This window comes from Myotis daubentonii, chromosome 5 (genome assembly GCF_963259705.1).
Source record: "Myotis daubentonii chromosome 5, mMyoDau2.1, whole genome shotgun sequence".
NCBI lineage: Eukaryota > Metazoa > Chordata > Mammalia > Chiroptera > Vespertilionidae > Myotis > Myotis daubentonii.
The window spans coordinates 79302262-79323976 of record NC_081844.1 but is presented as its reverse complement, the minus strand read 5'-3'; the positions used below and the strand labels follow the sequence as shown (position 1 = coordinate 79323976).

Here is a 21715-nt window from a genome sequence, read left to right as displayed (position 1 = left end):
TTAGCAGGACATAGCAGGGCATAGCAAGGCATGGCAGGGCATAGTAGGGGTGCAGTTCAGACTTTCTCTGGAGTCTCACTCTCTTCCCCTGACCTTCCTAAAGCCTGGTCCTACTGCTCTCAGTCTCCAGTCTGGGCATTAGAGCATGGCCCTCTCACAGAGTCTCTCTATGGTCCAAGCATCTTGTTCCATCTCCCAGCTCAGTGGCAGGTGTCCAGTGTTTCTACTTCAGCAGAACTCTAGCCCAGCGCCTGCTACTGAGAAACAGTCTAGTGGGAGCTGATCCTCCTGCTTGATTTTACCTGCTATGTGCAGATCTGGGTAGGTAACTGAACGTAACTGTTTGGGGAAGGAGAGAGAGGGAATGCCATGACACTGGAGGAAGGGCTTCATGGCATTCTGAAGAAGCAGCAATTTTTATAACAATCCTCCGAAACCGTCGCCTTGTTGATCAGTTTTTTCTCATACACAACTTCCTCTTTAAGCAAGCTGTTATTAAAATCCCATTATGCAGGTGAGACAGATCTGGTAGAGAACTGATTACCACATCCCTGCCTTCTACTTGACAAATCAGCTCCAACCTCCCCTCCCCACCCCAACACACACCGCACCCACTAAGAGGGGGGTGAATCGTGCTCTATTCAACATCACTCATAGGCACTTTCCCCTTTTATTCGTTAGGAGCACTTCTTATGCCAGGGTGGCCTATTGAGTACATGTCAAATATTGAAAGACAGAAAGCGTTGGAGAAAGCAGAGAGGATTTACATGAAATCAAGGGTTTGTGATGATCTTTGCAGACAGGAAGGAAGATGAGGGTTGTTCAGAAAAGTCAATAGGCAGCTGATTAACTCCACTCAGTCTTGTGTGGAAGCACCTGAGGGGCTGATGGGGTTCTATGTGTTCCCCAGCAAGGTAAGGCAAGGCAAATGGAGAGTCCTTGCTTACTTACTTATAGCATTCACTCACTCTACAGGGCATGCTTGAGACTGGGATCCCCACAAGGACAGAAACATGTTCTGGGCAGCAGAGTATCCTTATAACCTGGACAATAGCTGGGAGGTCAGTGAATATTTGACTAACAAACAAGTGAATAAAAATAATAGCTACCATTTATTGGGCTCTTACTATATACTTTACAGCAACTTAATAACACACCATTATCCCATTTCATAGATGAGTAAATTGAGACTCAAACAAGTTTTATAACATGCCCAAGCTCACAAGGCCAAGACATGTTGGAGCTGGGATTTGAACCCAGGCATGCACCTTTGCTGTTCTTCTGCCTCCAGCTGTCTCTGTGAAGATTCCCATGACTGACACAATTAGAGGAATCTGTGGCAAACTCTGTAGCTAGCCAGAGTGGATGGGAAGATGATGTAGAACCAGTGGCTGCCTTCCTTATCAGTAAAGAACCTTAAATTTAGCCTTGAGACCAGCTAGTTGACAGTGGGAACCTTTTGTGAGACAAATGGCTTCCTGGTGAATACCAAGGAAGCCAAATGTAAGATACTTTCTTCTTGAAAGACAACCCCATGCTCCGAGTCCCATAGCTCCTAAAATTTGTGGTGCTGATTAGTACATGACTCAGAGAGCATCATAACCTCACAAGACATTGGGATTAGCTCCAATGCCCAAACTCCTGGAATTAGTAATGTACTATTGCCTTCTATCTGAGGCCAGCTTCTTTCTGAGAATAATTACTATAGGTTTCCAAGGTCAAAGTGAACAAAAGTCTCTTCCCTCTCAGGGCAGTGAGGAGAAGTTTCATTTGTTTCCTGCCACATACTCCACCAGAAGATGCCATAAGCATGGCATAGCAAATTAATTATTGGGCATATCAAGTTATTTATTGTCACCAGAAAAACATCACGTTTTTATGGATATTTCCCCTTCTTTCTACCAGGATGTCTGTCATTTTCAAATTGATTTATAAGAGCTCTTTATGTAAGAAAGACATCATCTATTGTCCTATGTGTTGCAAATTCTTTACTCCCTTAGTCTTTTTACCTTATATTTTTACTTACGTTTTTTATGTATACAAATTTGATTGGGGCAATTCTTTCCCTCTGTGGTTTATGAAATCTCTCACAGACCAAGATTATATAAACATAAATGTTTTAGTTTGTTCATGTAATTCTGAAACACTGAATTCTTCAATTCTGTTCAGAATATATTTTAGTTATGTTCTGAGCTATGGATAAAATATTTAATTGCTCACAACTTAGTCCAGCTAGTTGGGCATAACTCAGCCCATAAGGTCCCCTCTGAGAAATAACAACAAAACTATTATATTCTGTTAGTCCACTGAAAGTTCCTGTAAAGAGGTGTGGGTATAAATGAAAGATCCAAGAGATGACAATGGTGAATCTAGCCATTTTGGATTATGCAAACCAATGGACTCTGCTTTTTTTAAAGGTATTTCTTACTGAAACTCATTTTGCCCCATAATAAGAGGAAGCAGGGGCTATAGATATCCCCTAGTGGTTAGAAGAGCTTGTTAAAAACACATTGTTTGTTTGGGTAAGATCCCTTCCTGCCAGGTAAGATGCCAAGGGAGTTCCTCTCACTCTGGCAATCCCAAAGTGCTTGGGCCAGGCCTCTTGTAACTAGATTTTCCTGGAGGTCATGGTCAAATTCAAGTCTAGAGGCTAATCCTTAAGCTATAGAATAGAAATAAAACATTTTTGAAGATTAACTAGAAGCCAGACAACAATTGAACAGCTCATCATTTCAAGCCTGAGAGGGGGGGAGCAAAGGGTGGGAGTGGTAGAGGAGAGGCATGGGCCTAGGTTTAGGGATCTATAAATATTTTTTTTAATGGAACATGTACAGCTTAATGGGCCAGCTCTGCCTCCTTCAGACTGTTGACATAGAATGCCTAAGAGAAGGCACTAAGGATAAATCAGAGCTTGGTGGCAAAAATCATAGGAAGAAGCAAATGTGAAAAATACAGACTGAACCTAGGCATTTTCCCTAATGAGAATTCAGAAGGCTTTCCTTTGATGTGTTCTATAATTGCTTCCTTCACTGTGTCAGCCAAAGGTTTGTAGGGTTTTCCAAGGTAAGAAAGGGAAGATGAATTTCTGTAAAATGTCTCTTAGTCGCATATATTACCCATTTCTTAGACTCTTTGTGGTTTAAGTGCATAATCCTAGACCAGTACCTGTTCGCCCAGCCCCTCCTTTCAACAGAGTGTCCTCCAGATTCTACCTGATCCACCAGGAAGGAAACAACTGTCAGAGAGGCCACATCCTAGCTATGGGGTTTGGTGTGCGGCCACTGTTCCCTTCCACTAGGGTGATAACCAAAAGATTGCTTCTAAATGGAGACAATGCCTGCAGTGAGCCAGGCTCCACAAGGAACAGCATCTTTTTTACACAAATGGAAGCTGCATCTTGCATGAGGAAACAGTTTTCCCTCTTTCTCAAAGTAGCCTCAGGAGCTGGAGCTCTACAATAATGGCTTGTTACCCAGTGGTTACTTCCAAACCTCCAACGAAATTCCTTCTTGCTAAAATGAAAATGAATTAAATATTCCAAACTCATGTTTTTAAAGGAAAACAAAAACAAATAATGACCACAAAAAAACACTTCTATATTTAGTTTGCAGACAGCGGTGCATAGAGCCAAACAGCTAGCTAGACACACACGTATACCTACGCCCCCACACACTCACACACAGGAGAGCGGAACATTCATGCAAGTCAGAGTGAAATGTTTAACCAATGTGGTAAGAACCAGTATTTTTGTACATCTTGTCAAATAAATACCAATCCTTAAGAAACGCTGATTTTTTTTTTAATCTAGCTAATCTTGGCCATTTGTGGGTGAGTGTAGAAAATCTGAAATGTTAAAGAGAAAAACGGAAGTGCTTTCTCACAAATGATACGAGAAATCTGGGTGCAAATTAAAAGAACTGCTCAGCCATTCAAATGTTATCAGATACATGTGCATGTTCTAAACCACCCAACCAAAATCCAGCTTTCTGATTAGGTTCTATGTCATAAAACTAATACAGGGTCAGGACCACAAAGTACAGTGTGAAATGTGCTTGGATATTACTCTTAAAACCAGGGTACTTTGGTAACTCCAAAATCTCATGAGCATCAAAGAGTAGTGTCCTAAATGCCAGGTGTTCCTCAAACTTTCCTCAATGCACATGCAGTAACTACTTTGAGTGAGCTGAAGAGTGAGTGCAGTTTGGGTGTTGACCTAGCAAACTGCAACAATATGGGCACACTAAATTCCCCACTCTCATTCCTGATCATTCAACTCAAATTTAGAGGACTTGATATATGTGGCTGGGCTCAGTCCACAGGGCCAGGGGGTGGGAAAGGATAGTGGTTTGAAATACACACAATTTTAAACTCAGACACACCTGGATTTGCATCCCACTTTCCAGGAAAGACACCATAGGCTCTGAGTGTGAGTGGTTCCATCTGTAAAATGGAGGTAATAAGCGAGCCCACCACAGAAGTGGTTATAAGGCTTAAGTGAGCTGATCTGTGTCAAGTGCCCAGCAAGTCCCAGTCACCAGTGATGCCAGCTTCATCAGTAGACACCATCCTCTTCCTTTCATGTGGGACTGGGTAGTCTGAGAAGAGTCTCAAACTACTGAAGGAAGAGTGTGCTTCTGAGAAAAATAATTTGTATTAGAATAAATATTTGCCCTGGTATTTAATTTTAAATGTTTAATTACAAGATAAAAATGATACTACTGTCAGTAGTCCAAATAAATTGACTGAATGAAAAGAAAGAACCTGCCCTTTATAATATTTTTTCCAAGTGTTCTTAGAAATCTGAATGTCTCATTATTTCAGAATACAGGCACTACCAGCCAGCCCCAGCCCCACTCAAGGGTAACCACTGAAGTCTAGGTAATAGCAACTTCCGTGTGAAAAGTATTAGCTGATACAAACTGCCTGAAATGACTGCTGTTTCCTTGCAGGGTTGAAGAAAGTTTCAAAACCTTATTTTGGTCCATCTTTGGCTTGTCTGAAGTGATCTCAGTGGTGCTGAAATATGACCACAAATTCATTGAGAACATTGGCTATGTTCTCTATGGCGTTTATAACGTCACCATGGTGGTAGTGCTGCTCAATATGCTAATAGCCATGATCAACAATTCATATCAGGAAATTGAGGTAAGACCCGTTAATGGATAATCCTCTCTCCCCCTTGGTTTAATTTACATTGCTGTTTTCAGCAATGAAGGTAATGATTTTAGAACCCCCGTGTTTTTAATGTGAAGCCAAAACAGCAAACAGGCATTCATTCTTCCTGGATTGCTCCAAGAAGCAATCCTGTCACCTGCCACATGGCATAGTGGGCACCACACAGAAAATGGCCCGACAAAGGCAGAAAGACTCAGGTTCATGACTCTTTACTCTTTACATGTTTCCCCACAGGATGGCATACAGGTGACCCACAGCAAATCAAAATAACTGTATCTTTCAGCCCACATTCCCTCTGCCTCTCACATGTATTTATTAATTCCTTTCTGTATGCCATGCCTGTGGTAGGCATGATAATACAGAAATGACTAAGATACAGTCCGTGCCTTTGAAGAACTCAGTTCAGTGCCAAAAAAAAAAACATGTCAATCAACAAATTGTAGTGCCTTGGGCCAGCGCACCCAAAGAAGTCCTACAAGGTGCAGAAGGTGCAAAGCAGAGACTGTGATTGGCCAAAGGGGAGGAAGCTTGCAGAGGTGATGCCTGAAGGCCATTCAGAGACTAATAGAATTCTGCCAAATAGATAAGGGAGTCAAGAGAATGTCCCAGGATACATTCATCAAAATTAAAATGCATAAACCATAATCTATTAATTGAAGCCTTATTTAGAACAGCAAGAAATTAAAAATAAACTAAATGAGCATTAACAGGAATCTAAATAAATAGATTATGGTGCATCTCAACAGTGAGATACTGTGCAGTTTTAAAAAAAGATGACGACCTTTAAGATAGAGTGTTAAGTGAAAAAAATCAAGTTGCAGAACAATATACATGGTGTACTCTGTGCAAGAAAGGAAGAGAGGGGAATACATATTAATTTATGACTGTATAAGTATTTGAAAGAGTACCTGACAGATGCACAGCAGGGTACTATTAAGAGGTGGTGCTAGGGGACAAAGGTGGTTGGATGCCTTCCCATTTATACCTTTTTGTGTTTCAGAAATCATGTTATTGATTTACTTATTATAAAGTTATATAAATAAACTAAAAATTAAAACAAAATAAAATGCACTAACCCCTTCATGCAACAATTCCAATTCTAGGACTAGATCCATGCAGAAATATGATTTTACATAGTTTTTCATTAAAGAAAAACTTGGAAGTACTTCATCAATATTAGAATCTTTAAGTAAACTGTTATATAGTATAGGATACTGTATATAATACTATATATACAACTAGGGGCCCGGTGCACGAAATTCGTGCACTGGGTGTGTGTCGGGGGGAGTGTCCCTCAGCCCAGCCTGACCCCTCTCACATACTGGGAGCCCTCAGGCGTAGACCCCCATCACCCTCCAATCGCAGGATCGGCCCCTTGCCCAGGCCTGATGCCTCCGCCAGAGGTGTCAGGCTTGGACAGGGGACCCCCATCTCCCCCTGATCACTGGCTCTGGCCCCCGCTCAGGCCTGAGGCCTCTGGCCCAGGAATCATGCTTGGGCAGGGGACCCCCATCTCCCTTTGATCGCTTGCTCCACCCCCCGCCCAAGCCTGACGCCTCTGACCCAGGCTTCAGGCCTGGGCAAGGGGACCATCATATCCCCCCAATCCCCGGCTCCGCCCCCCCACCCAGGCCTGATGCCTCGGCCAGAGGAGTTGACCCTCATCACCCTCCGATCACCAATCACCGGATCGGCCCCTTGACCAGGCCTGAGGCCTCCGGCAGAGGTGTCAGGCCTGGGCAGGGGACCCCCAGCTCCCCGCGGTTGCAGGCTCCGCCCCTGCCCCTGCAGGAAGCCTCTGGCTGAGGCGTCCAGCCCAGGCAGCGGGGACCCGCAGCTGCAGCGGCCCCGCGATCGTGGGCTCCGCTTTAGGCCCAGGCAAGGGACCCCTAGCTCCCGGGACTGCCAGCTTCGACTGTGCCCAGCTCCCATTGCTGGCTCCACCCCTACTTCCTGCTATCACTGGCCAGGGCGGCAAAGGCACCTGATTCTCCAATCATGGCTGCCCCCCAGCTCTTAGCTCCCCCCTGGGTTTCCGATCACTGTCAGTGGCAGGGGGCTTCTTCCTGCTTTCCCTTTTGCCTCCCTGCATTGTGCCTACATATGCAAATTAGCCGCCATCTTGTTGGCAGTTAACTGCCAATCTTAGTTGGCAGTTAACTGCCAATCATAGTTGGCAGTTAATTTGCATATAGCCCTGATTAGCCAATGAAAAGGGTATCGTCGTACGCCAATTACCATTTTTCTCTTTTATTAGATAGGATGAGAAAAACTTTGTGCTGACATAGCAAAATTCCTATAATATTGAGGGGAAAAATGCAAGTGATAGAAGAATATAAGTAAATCTTGTTTACATGCAAATGTGAATATACTGAAAGAAAAAGTAGAGAAAGACAGAGAAAAGATTCCACACCTTCTGGGGAAGGGAGTGAGAGAGAGGAGTTTTGAAAGGGACATTCACATGTGCTTGTTATATCTCTGCACTTAAATCTTTTATAAGAAACAATTACTTGTGTATTTCTCACATAGAAAAAATAAAGACCTCCATGTATTAGTTAACTAGATCTTCCATAACAAAATACCACAGACTGGGTGGCTTAAACAACAGAAAGTTATTTACTCACAGCTCTGGAGGCTGGAAGTCAAGATCAAAGTGTCAGCAGGGCTGTTTTCTCCTAAGGCCTCTCCTAGGTTTGCAGGTGGCTGCCTCCTCGTTCTGCCCTCACATGGCGTTCTTCTTTGTGCATGCATCCCTGGTGTATCTTCTTCTCCTTATAATGACATCAATCATACTAGAGTATGGTCCCATCTTTATAACTTCATTTAACCTTAATTACCACTTTGAAGGCCCTATTTCCAAGTACAGTTACATTCTAATGTATGGAGGATTAGAGTTTCAACATATAAATTTTAGGAGGACACATTTAGTCCATAATGGCCTCCAAAAAAAAAGTATGCTAAATAGTAGGAACAACACAGAAAGGGGTCAAATGATGTGACAGATTAGGCAAGGAAAAGCTAGGCCCTGAAGCCCTCATTTCCCTTCCCTCCTCCCCAGCCTCCACATACCCTCCCCCTGCGGAAATGCAGCACCTGTTGAGAAACATCTTTTTTTTAAGTGCTATGCCTATTTGGTCACCTATGTGGATGAGCTATTGATAACTAGTCCTCCCTGCCCTTCTGGGCCTCAGTTTTCCCGTGTGTAAGAGAAAACAGTAATCTGTGGGTCTCTGTACCACTCACCTGAGAAGGTTGGCCCCATCCTAAGAAGCATATCATACTTTGGTCCAAATGAATGTGAAATGTAAAGCCATGTTATTTTTTTTAATATATTTTTTATTGATTAAGATATTACATATATGTCCTTATCCCCTCGTTACCCCCTACCCTCCCCCCCCCCCCCGCTCATGCCCTCACCCCCGCCCCGTTGTCCGTGTCCATTGGTTAGGCCTATATGCTTGCATATAAGTCCTTTGGTTGATCTTTCCCCCTTACCCCCACCCTCCCCTACCTTCCCTCCAAGGCCGGACAGTCCAATCAATGCCTCTCCATCTCTGGATCAGTCCTTGTTCATCAGTTTATGTTGTTCATTATATTCCACAAATGAGTGATATCGTGTAGTATTTATCCGCTCTCCAGTTCCATCCATGCTGTGGCAAATGGTAAGAGTTCCTTTTTCTTTTTCCTCTTCTTAAAGTACCTTTCAGCATTTCATATAATGCTGGTTTGGTGGTGGTGAACTCCTTTAGCTTTTTCTTATCTGTGAAGCTCTTTATCTGACCTTCTATTCTGAATGATAGCTTTGCTGGATAAAGTAATCTTGGTTGTAGGTTCTTGGCATTCATCACTTTGAATATTTCTTGCCACTCCCTTCTGGCCTGCATGGTTTCTGTTGAGAAATCAGCTGACAGTCGTATGGGTACTCCCTTGTAGGTAACTGACTTTCTTTCTCTTGCTGCTTTTAAGATTCTCTCTTTGTCTTTTGCTCTTGGCATTTTAATTATGATGTGTCTTGGTGTGGTCCTCTTTGGGTTCCTTTTGTTTGGGGTTCTCTGCGCTTCCTGGACTTGTAAGTCTATTTCTTTCACCAGGTAGGGGAAGTTTTCTGTCATTTCTTCAAATAGGTTTTCAATATCTTGCCCTCTCTCTTCTTCTGGTATCCCTATAATTCTGATGTTGGTACGCTTGAAGCTGTCCCAGAGGCTCCTTACACTATCTTCATATTTTTGGAATCTTTTTTCTTTTTTCTTTTTCGGTTGGGTATTTTTTGTTTCTTTGTATTTCAAATCTTCGACTTGATTCTTGGGATACTCTTGTCTGCTGTTGGATCTCTGTATATTATTCTTTATTTCAGTCAGTGTATGCTTAATTTCTAGTTGGTCCTTTTTCATATCCTCAAGGGTCTCACTAGATTTCTTGAGGGTCTCACTAAATTTATCGGCAGTTTCCATAAAATTCTTGAAAAACCTTATAAACGTGGTTTTGAACTCTATATCGTCGTTTGCTTTCCTCATTTGTGACCTGTTTCTTTGTCTCCACATTTTTTATGCTTCTCTGTGTTGGTAGAGTGGTTTTGTGTGCTAGGTGTCCTGTAGGGCCCAGTGGCTCAGCCTCCCCCGTTACCTGAGGTGGACACTCTTGGTGCACCCCTTGTGGGCTCTGTGCACAGTCTGGTTGTAGTTATGCCTTGATTGTTGTAGGATCACTGGGAGGAATTGACCTCCAGGCCAATTGGCTGTGAGAATCGGCTGTGTCTGCAGTGGGAGAACTTCTGTGCTGAAGACACCCTTCTGGGGCAAGACTTGCTTCAGTGGGGCTTTGGTGCTCACTGAGTCTGCCCCCTGGGTATGTCCCTTATGGATCTGAGGAGTTGTAATCCAGATGGTCCCTCTCTGACCACTGGGTACACTGGCTCTTGGAGGTTACCCAGCAAGAGCTATGAAGAGAACTGCAGATTCCCCTTCCTTTTTTGGAGTTTGGAGGTGCCCTGATGAGGCCCAGCTGTGAAGCAATGCAAGCTGCTGTGGGGCCTTGGGCCTTCTCTTGGAAGTCCTGGGTCTGTGGCCCAGCTGCAGTTTGTTAGGTAATTTTCAGGTTGCAAAGGGCCAGGGCATTCATATGCAAAAGCCTCTGCCATAGCCTGGGTGGGGCAGGGTCTCAGGGAATCAAAGGGCGGAGCAAGGAACTATGGCAGATTCTCAGCCTTGCCCTAAGGGGCTGTGCGCGTCTCAGTGTCCTGATAATTTAATTGCTGCAAGCACCTCTGAGAGAAAGCCGCCCTCGAGTTCCGAGTTCTGTCCGCTGCCAGACAGTCCAATTTCTCCCCGAATGAGTCCTGGGTCCCCAGAGACTTCCCGGAACCGGAGTTCAGAGCAGTCGGGAGCTTGTGACTCCCTCCCGATTCAAAAAGACAGCTGTGTCCTCAGGTACCAGCCCCTTCCGCGCACTCTCGAGCCTCCGTACCTTTGCACTTTACTTCCGTAGCTCCTGACCCTCAATGTGCTTTTCTCTTTCCTTCTAGTTGTAGAATTTCCACTCCGCCAGCCTTCCTGTAAGTTCTGGATGATGTCCGTTTTGTCTTTTTATTGTGTTTTGAAGTTGTTGTAGGAGGCAGCAATTTCGGTGTTTCCCTATGCTGCCATCTTAGTTTCCGTAAAGCCATGTTATTGATGCCTACTAGTTCGGGGCAACCCTGTGGTTTGTAAAGTTATCCCAACAGTGTGATGACACAAGATGGACATAGCTCACTGCAGCCCACACTTCTAATCAGGTGAGAGTCCTCATCTTCCCCCCCCCCCCATCTCACTGGCAGTATGTGTGCAGGAACATGAGAAGTGGAATAAAGCCTCTTGAAAGTGCCCACTACTCAAGATCACACTGAATTTTGGTAGAGTATATATTTACATAGCCTTCCATGAGAACACTTATTTATTCAGTCAGTAGATCTTGAGTATCTACTGTCCAAATCCACAAACCCCCTGCTCTGCCCCACCTGCCCTCCTTCTCCATCCAATCAGGCTGCCCACATGCCCTGGCCCCTTGCCCCCTCGCCTCCTCAGGAGCCGCCATTATCCTGACTCCATATGCCTCATCACCCTCTCCCTTTCTATCTAGTCCTTCCTGTCAGTATTTAAGTAAGTCTCTGGATCTTAAAAGGTAACTACAAAAAATCCTCCCTCAATCTCACTTTCTAGTTCTCAATCTCTTCCTCTCCTGCTCTTTACTGCCAACTTTCTCAAAAGTTGTCTCAAGAGTTGTTTACACTTCTCACTGCCTCTCCTACTAATTAACTCCCACTCTTCTCCACCTCCCAGATCACCCACACTTTAACCTGGTTGGGAACTACACATCCCTTGGATCTCAGCTCAAATGCCAGCCACCAGCACAGCCTTCCCTGATCCCCAGGGCCAGGCCACAGGCCTGAATACCCAGAGCCTCCCACGGCTCTTAGCACAACACTAGGTAAAAGTCTAGCTAATATATTGTTTAACATACTTGTGTCATTGCCAGAGTGTGTGTTTACAAGGGCATGGATTGTCATCCCCAGTGCCTATCTAGCATATGCCAGAATAATAGCAGGTGCTCTACAAATGTTTGCTAAATGCCTGAAGGTTGAACACTACGCACTGTGTAAAGCTACAGAGATAAAAAAAAAAATAGTATCGCCATAGCCAGTTTTGCTCAGTGGATAGAGCATTGGCCTGTGCACTGAAAAGTCCCGGGTTTGATTCCAGTCAGGGGCACATGTCTGGGTTGCGGGCTCAATCTCCAGTAGGGGGCATGCAGGAGGCAGCCAATCAGTGTTATTCTCTCATCACTGATGCTTCTATTTCTTTCTCCCTCTCCCTTCCTCTCTGAAATCAATTAAAAAATATTTTTTCAAAAAAATAGTATTTACTGAGGGTTTACCAATAGTCTGACACTAAGTGTTTTTCAGGCATTAACTCCTTTAATTCTCAAAACAACCTATGAAGTAGGTATTATTATCCTCATTTTACAGATGAGGAAACTGAGGCCCAGAACAGCTAAAACACCTGCCACGGTGACAGAGCCTATAAGGAACAGAGCCAGGAGGGCTCCAAAGCCCATGTTCCCATCACTATATCACCACTCCTCTCAGGTTGAGTGTCCCTGTCACACCTCTCTGTTGTACAAGGAGCGACCCCTGCCCTCACAAAGCTCCCAGTCTAAAAGGATGCCCCATAGACCAGGCCAGGTGCTGATGGGGTCTCAGCAAAAGCAAACAAAATGACCACACCTACTGGTGACGACCTTATAGCTCATGGCACATCCCTGCAACCTCACACAGATGCTTGAATGTAACCAATGCCTGTGGGGAGAGGAAACCACCACTTCTAGAGCACATACTCAATGCCAATCTCAGGGCTATGTGAGGGAGGCAGCATCATCTCTGCAGCCCAGGCCCTTGCCTAAAGTCACACAGCTAGTAGTAAGGGGTTGTGAGCCCAGGTCTGCATGATCCCAAACCCAATGCTTCTGTCCTAGCCGCAAATCCCTAAGGAGCCTGCCTACAGAACACACCTGCTCCCACTTGGAAGCCCAGTTAGCCTTCAGGCACTGACACCAACTCAGAAGTAACAGATCTGGGGTTTCAATCTATCACCACCACCAGGAAAGGGGGTAAATTATAGTTACTATAGTAACAACTATAACTAAAGTAATTATTACTAAGTCATAGTTATTATGGCCTGACTAATCATAGTCAGGTTTGTTCCCCTTGAATTGCATATGCAGAATCTCTTAGCACCTTCCCTGGAAGCATTCTAACCAATAGAAAATACTCAGTAAGAAATATGCTGTGGTGTCCAATATGGTAGCCACTTACCACATGTACCTAGTGAACACTTGAAGTATAGCTAGTCCAAGTTGAGATGGACCGTAAGTACAAAATACACACTGATTCAAGACTCAATATGAGAAAATGTGCGATAGCTCATTAATAATTTTTATAATGATTACTTGTTGAAATGATAACATCTTGGGTCTACTGGATTAAATACAATATATCACTGAAATTAATTTCACTTGTTCCATTTTACTTTTTATATTGTGGCGACTAGAAAGTAAGTTTACCTATGTGATCCACCTTTATGGCTCACATATTTCTGTGGGGCAATGCTGCTCTAAAAGAGTAATATGTTGATGGTGGTATCTCAGCAGATCTGTGAATGTTTGTGGGTAACAGGATTAAGTGGCCATGAGATATCTTCTTTGGTTAGAGGCAAGTGGATAATATTGGTAAAAATACCCAGTATGAGGGGAGAATGAACTGGCTGCTGTTTTCCCTGCTGAATCCAAGAAGTGGAGATCTTTTGGAATGACTAATTGCATAAGGTTTTAGTGAGAGCAAACTCCCCAGTGTACCCCTGTAGTGAGGATCCACAAGCGTATCGGAGTCCTGTTTAGAAATCTGCTTCCAGAACTTGGAGGCTACACCCCAACTCCCACCCCCGAGACTGAGCTCGGCTGTTAAATCATGGCCTTTGATGGTGTCTTGTTTCCCTTGTTCACAGGAGGATGCAGACGTGGAGTGGAAATTTGCCCGGGCAAAGCTCTGGCTGTCTTATTTTGATGAAGGAAGAACTCTACCTGCTCCTTTCAATCTAGTGCCAAGTCCTAAATCATTTTATTATCTCATAATGAGAATCAAGATGTGCCTCATCAAACTCTGCAAATCCAAGGCCAAAAGCTGTGAAAATGACCTTGAAATGGGCATGCTAAATTCCAAATTCAGGGTAGGTAGCATGGAGTTTATGGGGCTAAGAAGGCAGCAGGAGGGGGAGGAGGAAGTTGTATGTGTTTCATATGGGGCCCCTGATACAAGGAGAGCCAGGCACAAAAAGGGGCCAATACTTTTCAAAACTCTGGGCACATCAGCAAAGCTACAGCACCAGCAGTAGTGACGGGGGCCACCTGCTCCCTGCAGCTCCTTGGGCAGGTGCATTGCTGGGGGCTCAAGCTCAGGCCCCAGTTTAGGGGAACTCCTTAGTGGACTTGGAAGTAGAATAGCTCTTCTTGGAATGTAACTGGAGAATGATCTCTGGGAAGAAAGGTTCCTTGTCCATTACCTCCTCCTCCTGGGGATTCTCAATATTCGCACATTAAAACCTCTAAGGAGTCCTGAGGACAGACACACATATAACTTTAACTCAGTGCTTTCCAGAATTGACAAACAATATTCCATAACCTGTTGGCATGCTACAGAACTAAACTGTTCTAGGAAGCCAAGCAGCACTGGGCATATTGACCTCCCAAGGGACCTCTTTTTAGGGACCACCCCAAAAGTGGGTGTTATTCAAGTCCTACTAGGTATGTATGAATTATGTATTATGTATGTATTTTTCTTCTAGAAGACTCGATACCAGGCTGGCATGAGGAATTCTGAGAACCTGACAGCAAATAACACTTTCAGCAAACCCACCAGATACCAGGTAACCACACTTTACTCAGGCATGGGCAGAAGTGTATTCCATTAAGGCACGGATTCAGTCACATGGCCGTGTCATCCCCTCAGAACACCGCTTCAGTCTTTCCTTCATTCAGTGAATATTTACTGGGTGCTTCCTGTATGCCAGGCACTGTGCTAACTAATAGGGATAAAGATATGTTTCCTATCTTAATGGCACGTCAGTAAGGGAGACAATGAGCAAGTAAACACACAGATACACACATTCAAACTGATAAAAGTGCCAAGAAGAGAACAGGATGAAAAGATGGAGAAAAGAGAGAGCCCCTGCTTAGATATGGTTATCAGAGGAGGCCCCTTCAAGGAGAGGGCAGTTAGCTAAGACCTCATAAATGAGTAGGGGGCAGCATGTGGGGCCTTCCAGGCAGAGGAAAAACATCAGCAAGAGCTGGAGGGGAGAAACTAGGCAGGTCCAGAGAAGCTGGAGCCCAGCCAGCAGAGGGGAGGGGAGGGGAATAAAGTCAGAGGAGAAAGCATGCAGCCAGACCAAGATTAGGGTGTGGTCTACATGACCACTGAGTAAGGCAATTGGAGGAGCTTAACTTGGGGGAGAAGATAAAATTTTATTTATGCTTTAAGAGGTCTACTTAATTGCTCTAATGAGAGAAAACTGGTGGGGATTAGAGAGTAAGCAGGGAGACCAGTGAGAACAATGTGACAGTCCTGCAGGTGCAGGGGATGGTGGCTTGGATTGGGGTATGAGTAGAATGATGGAAGGAAGCAGAGATTCTGGATATAGAGCCAATGGGACCTGAAGCATACAAACAGGTATGCGGTTTGGAGAGGCAGCATGACTCCCAGGTATTTGTCTTAAGCCGCCAGGTGGCTATAGCTGCCTCCAGTGAGCGCCTGGCCTTAGGCTCCCAGCCTACAAAGTCTGTTATAAAAATTAGAAGATGGCCTCTTGACCTTACATTGCTTTTGGAAATTCATGTCAAATCTCTGTATCAGTTTGAATCAGTCTGTGAGCCAGTGATAAATGGAAACTACAGGTTTTTGATTATAAAAGAGCAGCCATTCTTTTCCTGACTCTTCCTTCCTTATGATCAGTGCTTTGATCCATGCTGATCATTTCTTATCAGATGTAAATTTGAAGCTATTCTGAGTGTTCCTCTGGGCCCAGGTGATGTGTCCTTAGGGCCACCATCCCAGAGGGAGCAACTGCAGATGTAGCATCTTCCAGACACAGATCCTTAATTGAATCTCCATCTATATTTCAGAAGTCAGCTGTGCAGTGAAGAGGATTTAAGTACAACTAAGAAATGACTCATCCCTCAAAATACTATTCTCATCAGATGACACAGGCTAAAAATTGGCAATGGGCAAATCTTATATTTAATCTCACATAAAATCGGGCCTGCCCAGTTTGATCTGCTTTGAGTTATTTTACAGGAGATTCTCAGAGAGAAGTTTAGATTATCTGTATTATCGAAAAGATAGATAACTCTGGGGTTAAGGGCCAAATCTCTCCTGCTGAGATAGAGGAAAACTCGTTATGTGGTGAATGTCCTGTACCCATAATGAATCCTTTGTAAGCAAGACCATTTCAAAGGCCATCTCAGTGCCATCCCATTTCTGTTCTTCATCTTCTCTGGGTGAGCCGGGCAGCCTCCCATCCCTTGGAGAGTTTTCTCCTATGATTAAAGAAACTGGTCAGTTTGCAGCTCCAGGCTACTGATAACCTTGGAAAGCTGCTCACCCAGTGTTCTGTGAATCCACCATGAAAAGCCTGAGGCTACTTATTCAACCAGTTGTCACAAAAAAAGAAGGAAGGAAAACTGAACCAAAGCTGTCAGAGGACAGTAAACAGGAGCAGAGAGCACCTTGCATTTGTACTTTGTTCAGCCCTGCTCACCAGTTCTGCTTACAAAGGAGTAAACCTTGAGAAGACTTGAAAGGACAGCTGGGAGCAGACTAGACGAGAGCATTGGTATGATCTCACCATATTGCTGTGAGAGGGGCAGTATCTTTAACCCCATTTTACAGATGAGAGAACTGATGCTCAGTGGCAAAGGTCACACAGCTGGTTGAACTGAGATCTGACTCAGAAGGACATGGTCTTTCACCACACACGCTGCCCAGGCACTGGCCCACCTTCATCTTCACAGTGCTGCACTAGAGCAGTGGTTCTCAACCTTCTGGCCCTTTAAATACAGCTCCTCATGTTGTGACCCAACCATAAAATTACTTTCGTTGCTACTTCATAACTGTAATGCTGTTACTGTTAAGAACTGTAATGTAAATATCTGACATGCAGGATGGTCTTAGGCAACCCCTGTGAAAGGATCGTTCGACCGCCAAAGGGGTCGCGACCCACAGGTTGAGAACCGCTGTACTAGCTTGAAAGTTTGCTGTGGGAGAATACTTCTGAATTCCTATTCAGTAAGGATGTTAGATGCTTGGTATCTGGGTTGTTTGTTCTGTTTGTGTGTGTGTGTGTTTTTCTCAGAGACTGGTTTTGGGTGAAGTTTTGTTTTGTTTCTTCAATTCAAAGTGAAAAGAATATTAATGAGCCCCATGGAAAGGTATATATTCTTGTAACTTAGATAACCTGCCTCAATGACCAGAAGAGTATCAATGAGGAATCTGGCACTAACTACTAACATGACAAGACTCAGGCCTCTCTGAGAAAGAACAGCAGTAAGGGAACTTGCTAATTAATGATTCAGCCTGAAATTGGATCATAATTCAAACCACAGAGCAAGTGGATCCTCAGCCAGCTAATGGCTGGGGAAGGACAGCACTGGTCTAAGTGGACTGACAGAGCTCGCCAGAGAGTGTCTTGGAATCACAGGGTCAGGAGACATCTCCTCAGCAAGGTCTTCACTATTAAGGCACTGAGAGAAGCACTGTTTGATGATGATAATGAGTTAAATCCTATAGCTCTTTGCATCATGCCTTTTACCTACAAGAAGCTTTTCCTGAGCCCATGTAGTCAGAGAGAAGTTAACCTGCTTGACATCCCACAGCTAAACGAGGGACAGAATTCAGGTCCCTTCAATCTAGAAAATGCTCTTCTGTCCCCTCAGTCCTCAGGTGTGAGCAGGTGAGCAGATCATAGGAAGGTATGACCAAGGAGCAGGGAATCCCTCCCTCTCTGCCTGGCTGCTCATCTCTTGCAAGATTCAAAAGTCTCAGCTACCAGAATACTTTTAAATCCTGTGATTTTGCAAGAACCTTGGAACAACTAGCTGGCAAAATCCAAAGTTCACCCCCTTTAGTTTTTCTTACACTTGGCTCTATTCTTGGTGTCTCCTGTTTGTTCATGCCTTATTTGCGTAAAGAATCCAGTGTCTGCATATTAAATGAATCTACAAGCCAAATCTTTCCCCTCCTACATGACAAAGGATGCAGGATCAGACACGTGGGGTTTCTTGACAAAACTTCCCAAGCCTGGCTATATCTGTTTCTGCCTATAGTAGGAATTTTCCAATGTATGGTGGGCTTGTCCTCCAACCCTGGTCCTGATTCTGTACTAAGCACATCTCCACTCACACACAGCATCTCAAAGGTAGACAGCTACACCAGGCTGGCTGCTAAGACTTAGTACTCCCTCCTGATCACATCAGTTGTTGAACTAGAAGAAAATGTTTCGGAGCTGAAGTCCCAAGAAGAGGATATAACAGGCTGAGGACATAACAGACTGAGGTCACAGAGAAGGGCAGGGATGGGTCAGGCCTTGGACCTTAGAGCAGTGTCCATGGATCTTAGATGATTCTCTCTCTCTCTTTGGCTCGCCCTCCTGCCACTGAGAGTATCCTGTTCTTCCATCCCAGGGTCAGGTGGTATTAAATCCGTGGGGGAGGAGTTAAACAGAGGGACTGGCCCAGGTTCCCCCACGAGGCAGGCACCAAGCGTGGGTAGACTCCCATCAGCTTACCAAAATCTGCAGGGGAATTGTACATACACAGTGCAGGCTGCCTCTGTGCTTAGCCAAGCTTGTCTGATGCCTTCCTTGTGTTCACATTTCAGAAAATCATGAAACGGCTCATAAAAAGATATGTCCTGAAGGCCCAGGTGGACAGAGAAAATGATGAAGTCAATGAAGGTAAGAGACTGGATCAGGAGTTGGGTAGGGTCTCACCAGGCTACAATCATGGTGGGGTTGAGAATCACTGGGGTTGTCAGATTCTGAGAGCCTGGAAGTGAGACAGGATGGAGCCAGCTGGACCTGAGGCAGTGGCAGAATCAGAAGGAGGTGTGTAGGACTGAGACTGCTAGTCCCATGCTGGCTATCAGCTGAAACAGCCCTTAGCTCTAATCTCGAGTCCCTCCTCTAGTCTGGCTGTAGCATGGAGCCACTCATCTCAGAACCAGCAGTGGGACACACACCTCCCCCACCCCCACTTCTCATGCTGCCACCTCTCATGCTCCTTCTGTCATCACATCTCTCTGACCCACTCTTCCACTTTTAAAGACTTGTGATTAGATTGGATAAACCAAAATCACCGCCCTATTTAAGGTCAGCTGATTAGCAACCTTAATTCTATTTGCAGCTGTAGTTCCCTTTTGCCACATCACATAACATTCATAGATGGGACACCAGGGATTGGGATCGGGATATCTTTGGGGGTGGAATAATTATTCTGCCGACCACAGTGGTGGCTGCTTTGAGTTGGCCTCATGGCCATTGAGTTCAGGATGGCCCAGAATTCCTCATTCCATGGTGCACATGCAGGTTACAGCAGACTACACACCTCCTGATTCTGCCACTGTCTCAGTCCAGTTGGCTCCATCCTCTCTCACTTCCAGGCTCTCAGAATCTGACAACCCCAGTTTCTCAACCCCACCTCAGCGTCACTTGTTAAAAATACACATCCAGACCCAATGAAACAAGCTCCTCCTTAAATAAAGGCACTAGTTTACCCCTCTCTTGAGCCACAGGGGCCTACAGGAAGAGTCTGGTCAATATCAGTGACCCTCTGCTTCACCCTGGGGCTTCCCCTCTGGGCTGAAGTTATCTAGGGACTGAGCAACAGCCCTACTACCTACCTCTACTTTTCTATCTCAATCATAAAATTGCCTCAAGCATGTATAATTGTGACTGACAAGAAGATACCTGATCATAGAAGGTAGGGCTGCTCAGGTTTCGTGCCCCTGGAATTACACCAAGAAAGTGCAGCTCAGTGAAGCTCCCAGTGAGTTTTGAGGGATGTCAAAACTGACCAAATTGTACCTTTAAGACCTCTACAATGTTATGTATGTAAGGCACGACTAGGAATCAGATGTGAATAATGTGTCCTCAGGCAGTGACTTTCAGTATCTATAATATCAAGAAATATTCAACTCACCCCTGTGGTTAATAAAACAGCTCCCACAGCCCAGGTCCACGTGGATTTCTAACCCTGTGGTTCACTGTGGAAATAAGTGGACGTCCTCACCTGGGGGTCCCTTGTATGGAAGAAGGGGGCAGTAGGCTTGTCACAGGGCTTCCATGACATAGTGCTGCTTATGTGGTCGGGACGGGCCTGGCTCCTGTATTGGCTACCTAGTTCTATGGCCCAGTTAATCATGCTAAGTTGCTCCCCTCACACTCAGGAGTTTCTCCCCTCTGCAAATAATGACAGAACAATACAGGTGCATCATGAAAACAAGGGTTCCAGTTAATGAGGGTGTTACTCAGACTCTTAAAATCTACCTTTATTGGCTCTAAGACCAATATTCTAACAATCATTATATGAAATAGACACTAGCAATTTACAACCGTGATCTTGACTCCTCCATCTAGCTCAAACCCTTACCAGAGAGCTTAAACAGGAATGGGAGGAGAGCAGTCTCAAATAGATGGGTATATCCTTTAATGGTAGCAGCTGGGCAGTACTTAGGTCAAAAAGAAGTCCCTGTCCCCTCACCAACACCCCTGGTGGGCTAGACCAGTAACCTGGCATTCTGCTGGAAAGACGAACGCCCAAATGCATGTGGCATGAGCGCCTCCTGCCTGCTCACACTCACCAAAATCTCACCTGTCCTTGCAGGCGAACTGAAGGAAATCAAGCAAGATATCTCCAGCCTGCGCTATGAGCTTCTTGAAGAGAAATCTCAAGCTACTGGGGAGCTGGCAGACCTGATCCAACAACTCAGTGAGAAATTTGGAAAGAATTTAAACAAAGACCACCTGAGGGTGAACAAGGGTAAAGACATTTAACAGCCCATATGGGCATCTATAACTTCTACCAGCATTCCAAGGCCAGGCTTAATGCCCTGGCCACCAGCCCTGGTGGCAAGGGTCCCAAAACCACTCCCCTAGGACCCTAAAGGGATCCACTGGCTCTGTCCTGAGCAGCCTTGCTGATATCTGCAGCCCAGTGGCCTGCCTGGATCCAGAACTGTCATGAATCTAGGCTGTTGAATGAGAAACATGACCACAGGAGGGGAGGAAGTGCCCCCACTCTCACACACATACATGTGTGAGACCTTTAGTCCAGCCACAGTGACATACATCCAGTGGCTAGTGCAGGAAAAGGCCTTTGGGGATGCACATGCACCCTCCCCCTGCACAGTTCTGTCTTTGTCCTGGGAAGACAAACCACCTCACCCCATGTGCCCCTTCTCAACCCCTCCCTGCCACCCACACATCCAAACAGAACCGGGAGGTAACCTGTGATCTATTCTTAAGTGCCAGATGAGAACACAGATAGCCTAATAGCAAAATAGTTCTATTTATTTATAAAAAATTTAAAAATACTAAATCAAAAATTGCAGTGTAGGTAGCACTGTTAAAAATCCAAACGATGTATTTTTACCTTTATTAAGATTATCTTGTATTTACTATTTTTACCTAAACTGAAAAGAAATAAAATTACCTCATAATAGCCTGGGGAGCCTCTGTGAATGTGCTGCCCTCCTGCTATCCTGTGCCATCTGGAGGTGGATTTGGGAGTCCATGAAACAGTGGTTCTCTGGGAAAAAAATGGAGCAGGTATGAGGAGGGAAGACACTCCCCCCCTCCCCAGGGTCATGCAGCCACCCCCACCTAAAAGCCCCTTCTCCTATCCCCATAACTAGTGACCCTAACCTCACCAACTCAGGAAGGAGAAAAAGGAAATGGTGAGC

At 44.9% G+C, this 21715-nt stretch overlaps 1 protein-coding gene across 1 annotated transcript in view; it reads left to right on the top strand.

Moving 5' to 3' along the window:
• Positions 1 to 21418, top strand: part of TRPC7 (transient receptor potential cation channel subfamily C member 7) — a 135100-nt gene extending 113682 nt beyond the window's left edge. Inside the window, exons 8-12 of the mRNA XM_059698455.1 lie at positions 4950 to 5145; positions 13710 to 13931; positions 14547 to 14627; positions 18635 to 18710; positions 20638 to 21418. Coding sequence (XP_059554438.1) covers positions 4950 to 5145; positions 13710 to 13931; positions 14547 to 14627; positions 18635 to 18710; positions 20638 to 20807 — 745 coding nt within the window. The 3' untranslated portion in view covers positions 20808 to 21418. The remainder of the gene's footprint in view (positions 1 to 4949; positions 5146 to 13709; positions 13932 to 14546; positions 14628 to 18634; positions 18711 to 20637) is intronic.
• The last annotated feature ends 297 nt before the right edge of the window (positions 21419 to 21715 follow it).